This window comes from Pogona vitticeps, chromosome 3 (assembly GCF_051106095.1).
Source record: "Pogona vitticeps strain Pit_001003342236 chromosome 3, PviZW2.1, whole genome shotgun sequence".
Lineage (NCBI taxonomy): Eukaryota > Metazoa > Chordata > Lepidosauria > Squamata > Agamidae > Pogona > Pogona vitticeps.
Genome location: NC_135785.1, coordinates 186,798,933 through 186,811,587, shown reverse-complemented (window position 1 = coordinate 186,811,587; position 12,655 = coordinate 186,798,933). Strand labels below are relative to the sequence as shown.

At 38.5% G+C, this 12,655-nt stretch overlaps 1 protein-coding gene across 2 annotated transcripts in view; it reads left to right on the top strand.

The window, feature by feature from the left end:
* The window catches only part of RPS6KA3 (ribosomal protein S6 kinase A3), a 65,709-nt gene extending 54,035 nt beyond the window's left edge, over positions 1 to 11,674 (top strand). For both annotated transcript variants that reach the window (XM_020789208.3, XM_020789207.3), the window contains exon 22: positions 4,794 to 11,674. In XM_020789208.3, the coding sequence (XP_020644867.3) occupies positions 4,794 to 4,916 (123 nt within the window). In that variant the 3' untranslated portion in view covers positions 4,917 to 11,674. The remainder of the gene's footprint in view (positions 1 to 4,793) is intronic.
* The last annotated feature ends 981 nt before the right edge of the window (positions 11,675 to 12,655 follow it).

Below are 12,655 nucleotides of genomic sequence, written 5' to 3'. Positions count from 1 at the left end.
CAATCCACCTGGAGTAGGAAATGGCAAGCCACTCCAGTATCTTTGCCAAGAACGCCCCATGATCAGAAACAAAAGGCTAAAAGATATGACGCTGGAAGATGGGCCCCTCAGGTCGGAAGGCGTCCAACATGCTACTGAGGAAGAGTGGAGGACAAGTACAAGTAGCTCCAGAGCTAATGAAGTGGTTGGGCCAAAACCGAAAGGACGCTCAGCTGTGGACGTGCCTGGAAGTGAAAGGAAAATCCAATGCTGCAAAGAAAAATACTGCATAGGAACCTGGAATGTAAGATCTATGAACATTGGGAAGCTGGAGGTGGTCAAACAGGAGATGGCAAGAATAAACATCGACATCCTGGGCATCAGTGAACTAAAATGGACAGGAATGGGCGAATTCAGCTCAGATGATTATCATATCTACTATTGTGGGCAAGAATCCCGTAGAAGGAATGGAGTAGCCCTCATAGTCAACAAAAGAGTGGGAAAAGCTGTAATGGGATACAATCTCAAAAATGATAGAATGATGTCAATACGAATCCAAGGCAGACCATTCAACATCACAATAATCCAAGTTTATGCACCAACCAGCATTGCTGAGGAGACTGAAATTGAACAATTCTATGAAGATTTACAACACCTTCTAGAACTGACACCAAAGAAAGATGTTCTTCTCATTCTAGGGGACTGGAATGCTAAAGTAGGGAGCCAAGAGATAAAAGGAACAACAGGGAAGTTTGGCCTTGGAGCTCAGAACGAAGCAGGACAAAGGCTAATAGAGTTTTGTCAAGAGAATAAGCTGGTCATCACAAACACTCTTTTCCAACAACACAAGAGGCGACTCTATACATGGAAATCACCAGATGGGCAATATCGAAATCAGATTGATTATATTCTCTGCAGCCAAAGATGGAGAAGCTCTATACAGTCAGCAAAAACAAGACCTGGAGCTGACTGCGGTTCTGATCATCAGCTTCTCATAGCAAAATTCAAGCTTAGACTGAAGAGATTAGGAAAAACCACTGGGCTACTCAGGTATAATCTAAACCAAATCCCTTATGAATACACAGTGGAAGTAAAGAACAGATTTAAGGAACTAGATTTGGTGGACAGAGTGCCTGAAGAACTTTGGATAGAGGCTCGTAACATTGTCCAGGAGGCAGCAACGAAAACCATCCCAAAGAAAAGGAAATGCAAGAAAGCAAAGTGGCTGTCCATCGAGGCCTTAGAAATAGCAGAGAGGAGAAGGGAAGCAAAATGCAAGGGAGATAGGGAAAGTTACAGAAACTTGAATGCAGACTTCCAAAGAATAGCAAGGAGAGACAAGAGGGCCTTCTTAAATGAACAATGCAAAGAAATAGAGGAAGATAACAGAAAAGGAAAGACCAGAGATCTGTTCAGGAAAATTGGACATATTAGAGGAACATTTTGCGCAAAGATGAACATGATAAAAGACAAAAATGGAAGGGACCTAACAGAAGCAGAAGACGTCAAGAAGAGGTGGCAAGAATACACAGAGGAATTATATCACAAAGATTTGGATATCCCGGACAACCCAGACAATGTAGTTGCTGACCTTGAGCCAGACATCCTGGAGAGCGAAGTCAAGTGGGCCTTAGAAAGCCTGGCTAACAACAAGGCCAGTGGAGGTGATGGCATTCCAGTTGAACTATTTAAAATCTTGAAAGATGATGCTGTTAAGGTGCTACATTCAATATGCCAGCAAGTTTGGAAAACTCAACAGTGGCCAGAGGATTGGAAAAGATCAGTCTACATCCCAATCCCAAAGAAAGGCAGTGCCAAAGAATGCTCCAACTACCGTACAATTGCACTCATTTCGCACGCTAGCAAGGTTATGCTCAAAATCCTACAAGGTAGGTTTCAGCAGTATGTGGACCGAGAACTCCCAGAAGTACAAGCTGGATTCCGAAGAGGCAGAGGAACTCGAGACCAAATTGCTAACTTGCGCTGGATTATGGAGAAAGCCAGAGAGTTCCAGAAAAATATCTACTTCTGCTTCATCGACTATGCGAAAGCCTTTGACTGTGTGGACCACAGCAAACTATGGCAAGTTCTTAAAGAAATGGGAGTGCCTGACCACTTTATCTGTCTCCTGAGAAATCTATATGTGGGACAGGAAGCAACAGTTAGAACTGGTCATGGAACAACTGAGTGGTTCAAAATTGGGAGGGGAGTACGGCAAGGCTGTATATTGTCCCCCAGCTTATTTAACTTATATGCAGAATACATCATGCGGAAGGCTGGACTGGAAGAAACCCAAGCCGGAATTAAGATTGCCGGAAGAAATATCAACAACCTCCGATATGCAGATGATACCACTCTGATGGCAGAAAGTGAGGAGGAATTAAAGAATCTTGTAATGAGAGTGAAAGAGGAGAGTGCAAAAAACGGTCTGAAACTCAACATCAAAAAAACTAAGATCATGGCCACTGGTCCCATCACCTCCTGGGAAATAGAAGGGGAAGATATGGAGGCAGTGTCAAATTTTATCTTCCTGGGCTCCATGATCACTGCAGATGGAGACAGCAGCCCTGAAATTAAAAGGCGCCTTCTTCTTGGGAGGAAAGCGATGACAAATCTTGACAGCATCTTGAAAAGCAGAGACATCACCTTGCCAACAAAAGTCCGAATAGTCAAAGCTATGGTTTTTCCTGTAGTGATGTATGGAAGTGAGAGCTGGACCATAAAGAAAGCAGACCGCCGAAGAATTGATGCCTTTGAATTGTGGTGCTGGAGGAGACTCTTGAGAATCCCCTGGACTGCAAGGAGAACAAACCTATCAGTTCTAGAGGAAATCAACCCTGAATGCTCACTTGAAGGACAGATCCTGAAGCTGAGGCTCCAGTACTTTGGCCATCTCATGAGAAGAAAAGAGTCCTTGGAAAAAACCTTGATGTTAGGAAGGTGTGATGGCAAGAGGAGAAGGGGACGACCGAGGATGAGATGGCTGGACAGTGTCTGCGAAGCAACCAACATGAACCTGACCCAACTCCGGGAGGCAGTAGAAGACAGGAGGGCCTGGCGTGCTCTGGTCCATGGGGTCACGAAGAGTCGGACACGACTAAACGACTAAACATACATACGGACCCACAAATGGGAGCAGGTCCGGGTCCCCCATGAGGAGGCCGAGAAACGCCGCCAATTGGGGTTAAAGCCTCGCCCATCATACTGGGGTGAGACCGAGGCCAAGGAGTGGAGGAGGAAACTCTGGGAGGAAAGGGAAGCTGTGGCACAAGAACTGGAACGTAAGAAACAATGGCATATAGCTGAGTTGAGGAAGCTGGGGGGTTACCCGGCCCTGGGGAGTCGATGTTGGAGACGGGTCGTCCTGGGGCGAGTGGAGCGGGGACGAAGAGACTATTCCGTTGATCTCGCTGGAGGAAGAATTGAACCCTGGGCAGGGGACTGTGCCGTTATTAACAGGACCTTGGAACCCAGAGACAACCAACCCTTTTGTAAATAGTTTATGGACCCCGTTGAAACCTAGTAACATGTTGCAAGAATCTCTAAACCCCTTTATTGGAGTGAACCATGTTGGAGTTGAGGTTGCAATAAATACAGAACCTTTTGATTTACCTCAACCGACTCGTCCTTTATTTGGAGAACAGACAGTCCCGAAAACTGAACCCTCACACCATTACCACTACAGTGGTGCCTCACTTAATGACGATAATCCGTTCCAGGAAAATCGCCATTAAGCGAAAACATCGTAAAGCAAAATTTAAAACCCCATTGAAATGCATTGAAACCCGTTCAATGTGTTCCAATGGGGTAAAAACTCACCGTCCAGCGAAGATCCTCCATACAGCAGCCATTTTCGCTGCCTGTATAGCGAGGAATCCATCCCTAAGCACAGCGGGAAGCCATTTTAAGCACCTGGCAGCCATTTTAGAAACCTGACGATCAGCTGTTTTTGATAGTTGTAAAGCGAAAATCGGTTCCCGAAGCAGGGAACCGATCATCGCTAAGCGAAATTCTCCCATTTAGACCATCGTTTTGCAATCGCAATCGTTAAGCAGGGCACGACTGTACTTGTAATAAACCCCAAACACAGCTCATAAACTTGTAAGCATGGCTGACAGCTATGTTTTACTAATAACATTAGTACAGATGTGATTTTAATCAACCCTTGAAATAGAAAGTAGTTGGGTGGGTTAAATGCTGATGCAAAAGAAGGCAAGGAGTATAGATGTTTTATGTGACATTTTTATTCAACCATTGGGCTAAATCCAACATTTCACTAGTAGAATTTCTGGAATTTTCTTCCTGTCCCCCATATTTAATCTTCCATTCAGATAACTGAAAATCATGGGGAGTCACTGAAGTCAGTGATGTACTTGGCAGTAAGATATCAGCACAATAGAACTTTGTTCCACTTGCTTCTCCAGTGCAGTTCCCTGTGACATTCAAAAATTCTCCAAAGGGTTTCCCAGCCCCTTTTCTGCTTGTTCTAGAATAGTATGGGTGTGTGTGTGTGTGTGTGTGTGTGTGTGTGTGTGTGTGTGTGTGTGCGCGCACTTGGGGGGGTCCCCCCATACAACTGTTCAGCCAGTGGAAATCCACTGCTGAATTGAGCAGTGTCTACCTGATTGCTGTGGGCCTCAGGAACCAAAATTACACAATAGTAAAGAGCTGTAAAGCAGAGATAGATTTAATAGTCTTGTGCCTGAATTTTCATATTATTAACAATTGTTTGTACAAAATAAAGGAATTGCTACTCACTTAGTGGCTAAACACAGTTGTTCTAATAGTTGGTTCACAATTACTTTTGTTTTTAGGGTGCCATGGCTGCTACATACTCAGCGTTGAACCGCAATCAGTCACCAGTTTTGGAGCCAGTGGGCCGTTCTACCCTTGCTCAGAGAAGAGGTGTCAAAAAAATTACCTCAACTGCCCTTTGAAGAGACCTCAACAGAGGAATTTGGTACCATAATAAGATGATAGCACAACTCATGGCAATGTGGCATATATCCAAGGTACCTGCAAGCACATGGTTCCAGGTGGTACCAGTTATGCTGCTGTTCCTGCTTTCATCTTCCTTTTAAACTGTTGGTGGCAAAACCTTGGCCTTCGGATGGAATATAATGTGGAATCAATATAAAATGAACAGGCTGTTTATGGAGATAAAATAGAATTATGAACATTTCTTTCACATCAGATACACTGAATAAAGCACTCTGCACCATATAGCATTATTTTTATAGGGACTGTTTCTTCTCCCGTTAAAATATTCTGCATTACATGTATGGATGGACAATTTATGTTAAGCACTTAGCTTAAAGATATGTTTTTATTAGCACTGTATAATTTGTGCCATCCAGGATTTTATGTTTTTTGTAAACTTTTCATAACAGTACACTTCTGTGCTGTTTCATTTTATATGCCTCCTACTTAGACCAATTTGACAATTAAATCAGATTAAAATGGTTCATAGTAAGGTTGGACATCTGAAACAGCTTGACTGTTAAACAGCTATTGAATGTAATTATGTGAATGTGTTTTTCCTTGCCTGTCTCCACACAGATACATTGTTAAATGTTATGGGAAACTAGAGCTGTTATGGCATTTAATGGTGTAATAGGTTTCCCACCATCACATGTGCAATTAGCTCTGAACTGAAGGTAAATAAGTAATGGTATATCTTTGTTTGTTTGAACCTTGGAGCCAGGTAATTTTACTCCATTTCACCTGTTTTACAAGTGGTCATTTTTTGTCTTTACCGCTATAATTGTAAGTGGCACTTCTTGCACAGTGCTAGACCACAAGAACGTGGAAAATGCAGGGTTTCAAGCTGAAGCAATGTATTGTCAAGTAATGAGCATGCAATGAAAATTTCTAGTTGTCAGGAAATTACTAATATCAAATTTGTTACGCTTCGGCTATCTTCAGAATGCATTTAAAAGTAGGAGGCAAAACATGTTGACTAGAATAACCCCAGTGGAACTCTCTGTGACATTCAAAAATTCTCTGAAAGGTTTCCTAGCCCCTTTAGTGCTTTGTTCTATTCAGTGATTCTGCTATCAGGCGTGGACTCTGTCATTGGCATGGCTGGTCTTCACACTGGCACCCTTGCTATTTATAATGTACAGTGAAGATCTAGGCTTCCAGTTCCAATCGCACATACTAAAACAGCGTTCAGTCCTGCTGAACACAAGAACTTCTGAACATTGCTACCATCTTCTTGTGAAAGTGGAGGCAGTTTTGTACATCCAAGTTATTGTCATTTTGAATAATGTTGGAACGTTTAGTCTATGAAAAGTACTAAAGTTATAGTAATGAAAAGTACATTGTCCTGAAATATGATATAATTTTGGTAGATCATCCCAGAGTTTTGCCAAAGAAATAGCTCTTTGTGTAAGAGTTCTCCCTCGTCTTGTATTTTGCTATTGAGTTCATTTCAGTTTAATGTTTTAAATGTTTTTAAAAAAATGAATGCAAAGAGGTAATTGGTAGCTTTTCTCATCTTCTAGGACACTCATTTTTCCTTTGAATCTCATCATCTTCTTAGTCTTCCTCTTAGCTCAAGTGTATTCGTACATCATATAATTCCAGTTTCATTGTGCCAGCTTATCACAGTGTTTAGTTATACTTGTTATGTTTTTCCTTCTTTTAACATCAATGTAGTTTACAATTATCCTTTGCTGGCATTTCCCTCAGAAGCTGCTAACTTATCCACCAGGGGCCTTTAACTATTCTCTCTTACTGGTTAATTGGTTAGTTTTGTTTTGTTTTTAAATTCAGTTTTGTTCTGTTATGCTTGAAAAATCTTTTGAAATTGTTTTCCATATATTACTTTAAATCGTCATTGTGGTAACAAAATCTAAAATTGCTGATCTCAATCCAAGGACAACTCTTACTCAAAAAAATGGTTTGTCTGGCCACTATGAACTGACATTATAGTACTTGATGGTCTGTGTAGTTAACACCTTATTCTTTGTTCCATGTTCTGGAGTGTTCTTTGCAAAGAATGAACCATCTATGTTTCCATAGTTAGGTTTAGTGAGTTTGCAGTATAAAATACTTGCCCAACACATTTTTTCCTCCTAATGATAGAATTTTTCAATAGATTTCTATTTTTACCTCTGTGATCCTTGATCTGTTTCATCTCTAATTACAAGAGTCATCAACTACTACTTCATCAGCACTGAAGCACCTGTGATATGAGGCAGAGTTACATAAACATTCTGTTGTGTTTCTGGATTGCAAAGAGGGAAGTAAAATGCTGAGCTTTCTTTGTTTTCAGATATTCTTGCTATGTTTTCCACAGTAGAAAATTTAAATCAACCCAAAGGAGATTAAATCAACTCAAAGGAGACAAAACACATCACTTTCTATGAAGTTAGGCTTAATTGCATGTTGTCACTAATTATAGATGGAACATGCCTAGCATATTTTTGGTAAGGGTGATGGAATGCATTTAGCTATAGGCAAAGGGACATTTTGTAAATTATATAAAATTAACTGGAGAGCAAAGTAAGGGAAGCCATAGGACCATGTCCTTTTCTTAATGAAAGGCAAGAAAGATAATCTGAACTGTGTAACGTCTTATAGCTTGAGAAAATAAGTGATTCGTTCATTGCTATCTCCCCTTCTTTGGTCTCAGATTTTTATAACACATTTCAAAATAATATCCTGCAAGACAGTTGTGATGTGCAAAGGAAGCCCTCTTTTAGGAATTGCTGCTTACTAGAGACAATTTTATCACATACTTGTGATACCTTTCACACTTGTGCTGTTCTATCAGTAATTATAATTCTGCTTCTTTTGACAGATGGTTCTCTTTTTGCTTAGGCCTTCTTTGAAGAAAGAAATATGACTTGGTTTAAATCACTCCTTAAGGTTAACTTTATCAAGTGACTTGAACACATGAATCCATTTTCACATTTGTTACTAAGGCTGCAACCTGAAATGCATGCACTTGGGAGCAGGTCCCTATGAACACAAATGTCTTTCTTCTGATTTTAAACATGTATTGTAAGTCTTACAGTTCCTTTTGAAGTGAGTAGTTCCATGTCATCCTAGAAAAATAATATGAATGTTTTCAGGTTGTCATTCCTATTGTTTCTCTCTAATTGCATCTTATACCCTTTTTTTCTTACACTGATGTGAGGACTCCTTTGTCTACCCAAACTACTTTTAGTCAGTATTCTGTAGCAATAATCTGGACTTGCTTTGAACAAGATATGGCCCAACTTCAGAATGTTTGTCTATGGCTGGCCTTGTTGTGCTGTGCAATGATGTATTAATTTGGAATGAGACATGTTTTCATTTTATTTCAAAGATAAATTCACTGCATAATATTTGTATAAGTACAAATCACTTCCAAATCATGGTATTGCCTCAGTCTGGGACTTCAATTTCTGATCTGATCAGTGATTAGGAAGCCTTGTTCTCACTTTCAAGAAAACAATCTCATAACTAAGTAAAACATATTTAAAGAGTCCACCAGTTCATTTACCTTTACTTTATCCATGTATGTGTTCATAACAGTCTAGGCAGAAGTAATCTGTAATACTGGGCAATGGTTACACTCCTCTTAAAATAATTAAAAACTACTTAATTGTTTCAAATTCCTTGAAGAAGGTTCCTTAAACATTTATAACTGAAGTATTATATGAGGAACTGTTATAAATGATTGTGCAGAAAAGGAGCATGAAGTTGTGATGTCTGAGAGGAACAACCAGCCAGACTACTTCGTCTCTGTTGCTTTTCTTCTTCTGTACTCAGAAAAACCAAAATATTCAAGACCAAAAAAATCCATATATTAAATAGGAATGGTTTCTGAAACAAGTTAGCTTCAAAACAGATACCATGTTAATGGTGGTAACATGCTATCAAGTCACTTCCCATTTATGGCGACACTGTGAATAAGCAGTCTCTCGGAGCCCTGCTCAGCTCTTGCAAACTCAAGCCTGTGGCTTCCTTTAGGGAGTCAGCCTATTTCATACCTGTCTTCCTTTTTTCCTGCTGCCTTCAACCTTTCCCAGCATTGTTGTTTTTTCCAAAGAATCCTGTTTTCTCATGATATGCCTGAAGTAGGACATCCTCAGTTTCAACATTTTTGTATCCAGAGATAGTTCAGGCTTTATTTGATCTAGGACCCTTTTGTTCATCATTCTAGCTATTCAGGATATCTGTAGAGCTCTCCTCCAGCACCATGTTTCAAACAACTTTTTTCATGTCAGCTTTCTTCTCTTTCCAGTTTTCACATTTGTAAATGGTGATTGGGAATACAAGAGTGTGAATGGTCTTGGTCTCCAATGACACATCCTTACACCTACCTGATTATCCTAATCCCATCATTGATGCCCTTCTGAGTCTCAGCTGACTTCTGATTTTTAGGCTGCAGTCTCCCTTTGGATTGATGATTGTTCTACTCTGGAAATGAATGGCTTTAATACTGAGGCATGATGAAGTATAGGCCGTCAGGGGTATAATGCAAGGTCTGTCCAAATAATATCAACCAGATTCCATAGATGATATATCAACATAACCATCATTCAAGTCTGCTCCAATTACAAATGCTGAAGATGAAATTGAAAGCTTTTATGCAAACATCCAAGAGGAAACTGATACCACACCAAAGTAAGACATGTTTATAATAAGTGACTCGAACACAAAAGCAGGGAACAAAGCAGAATCAAATGCTGCCAGAAAATTTGGCCTAGGCGACAGACATGAAGCAGCAGAGTGCTTTATAGAATTCTGTGACACCAAAAACCAGACAGCTGCACATGTGTACATTGTCAGATGGTCAACACAGAAATCAAATAGACTATCTAATTGGAATCAGGAGATGGAAAAACTGTATTCTACCAAAACAAGTCCAGGAGTGAATTGTGGTACTGACCATGAACTATTAATATCCAACGTTAGAGTGAAGCTGAAAAAACTACAATAATTGTAGTCAAAATATAATTTAAACAACATTCCTGATGAATTTAAAGTCCACATTACGAATAGATTTGCATTTCTAAACTCAGTTGACAATGAACTGGAAAAACTGGATTTAAACCGGAGGCATTATTAGGGAAGAATGCAAAAATACAATTTTTGTAGTAAAAATAAAATAAAAATCTAGGTGGATGGTGGAAGAAACACTTAAAATCATAAAGGACAGGTGAGAAGCAAAAGTGAAAAGTGACAGAAATAAGATCAGAACCTTGAATGCAGTTTTTCAGCAACAGTCATAGAGACAAACTACTATGACAATGGAGAACAAGATCTCTCTTCCAGAATATCCATGAAATCAAAGGGAAATGTAAGCCTAGATTAGAAATGCTGAATGACAAACAAGGAAACACATTTATCGGATATCATGGGGAATGATTAAAAAACAATTCTTGTGTGTTTTAGTTCTGTTGGCCTATTTACTATGGACAGATCTTGATTTCAATTCTTTCTTTGGTCTTTGCTTTCACTTAGTCAACTAGATCATGCAACCTGTATATTCATCAGTGTATTAAGGGAACAAAGCATGCCTACTTAGGTTGTTCTTGGCTTTTTAAAACCAGAAGACACAAATGATTACTTTGAACTTTCAGCATCTTGGGGCACTCTTGTGTAACATTTTAAAATGTTCCCTTGTTCCTCATTATAAATATTGAGATTATATTACTGTCTGGCACATTTGGCTAGAACTTCATCAGCCTGTCTTATCTCTGCTAGTATGAAGAAAAGGCTCATGGTCAAATAAATAATAAATAACCCACAACAGGATGAGATTTCTCAAATTAGTGCAGTAATGACCAGTATGGGAAGAAGCTACAGCTCGTTTGTGATGTATAAAATATTCTTATAGTACTTTCTTCTACAGACCATGAAATGTGAGATTAACAGGAAAGGAGGAAAAGTTTGAGAACTACAGTTTAGATGGCTAGCAAAATAAAATAATGATTAGATGTTTCCAAGATTGGCGCAGAAGAAAACTAGATTTTCTATAGTAGTCCTCATTAGCTTAGCTGTCTAAAATAGACTGAACAAGTGAAGCATTTGAAACTGATTTTTAAGTAATCAAATCAGGGCATAAAGAAATAAATGTATTTAGGTTTTTTGTTACTGTAAATGTAGTAGATCGACTAAAGCACTGCTTTTCTGATAATAAAAGAAAAGCTTTAAGGCATTTAAAGTTCTTGGTAAGCAGTTATGAATGGCTTTTAACCATGAAAGTAATGTATGTGATTAGTTTTACCTTGATACACCTGACCTAATCAAAGGGAATGTGCACTCACAAAGGATGTAATTATTTTACGGTTTTAGTAAGGGGGGGCTACTTAGAGATTTTTTTTAAATATCATAAAATATTTTTCTACAATTCTATACAATCATTCTTTATACTGACTTCAACATGGTCAGGTACAGTAATAGGCATTTGACTGTTCTGTATCTAGACTAGGAAAAAATAGCATCTATCGGATGCTTATATTATCATCATGGAAGTGAAATGTTTAAAAGGCGAAAAGTACTGAATATCTTTGTTTTAGTAAGAGCTCTGTATGTTTCAGCAGTTACTGTATATATGTAATCAGATTTGTTCCAGAGATAACTACAGGTGAGCCTGGAAAGATGTTATTGCTTGTATACTTGTCAAAAGGCAGGTTTTGTAGTCTTCGAAAGAAACTGAATTTATACAGCAAATAAACTTTGAAAGATATTGTGATATTGTGTGTATCCAAGCAATTGTTACAAATCAAGTAAGTCCTTAGTAACCATACTGTGCTTATAATAATCATTAGAAGAGACATCAGTATGATTCCAGGGCATACACTTAAAAATCATCTTTTTGTATGAAGTTTTGGAATTGCTGGCTTTTAGACTTAATACTGTAATATAGATTAGTTTACAGTGGATTCAGATGATTAGTTTATTGAATTTTCTCTTTAAACGTAATACATATAGGAAATAATATAATTGTACGTTTATATTTTGAAACAAAAAGTTACACTTTTTAGATCATGAGAAGTTATGAGAAGGATAAATCATGAGAAGGAAATAATGCCAAGAAAAGTGAAAGGCAATAGGAAAAGAGGAAGACTCAACATGAGATGGGTTGACTGAATAAAAGAAAGCATAACCTTTAGTATGCAAGACCTGAGCAGTGCTATTAATAGGAGGTTATTGATTTTAAAGGTCATTCATAGGGTTGCCAGAAGTTGTAAGTGACTTGATGGCATATAAGAATAACACTATTCCTAAATTTTCTGTAATTCCTTGTTAGTTTGTTGCAATTAGAACAATGAAGTGTTTGAAGGTTAAAGAATGCTGAAGTTCACTTGGCACTTTTTTTGGTAGGTCTGCAGCCTGTTTCATAAGATGTATAAAGTGTTACTTCAGTTGGCAGATTAGTATACACATGCTTAACCAGGGGCAGAATCAATGAGGTTGAGATGAAAGTGAAATGCATATAGTTTTGCATATAAGCAGTTGTTTATTTAATTATCTAAAATATGTTTACTATGTCTTTTTCCTTAGAAAGGACCCAAGGCAGCATAAATAATTAAAACAACATTTAAAGCTAAGAACAGTAAATATACAGATACTAGAAAGGATCAAACAAATACTCTAAGAAATGGTAAACAAAAGCAGTATTAAGAATACAGTACATTCAAAGCAGTGAGGCACAACAATCCATTTAAAAAAT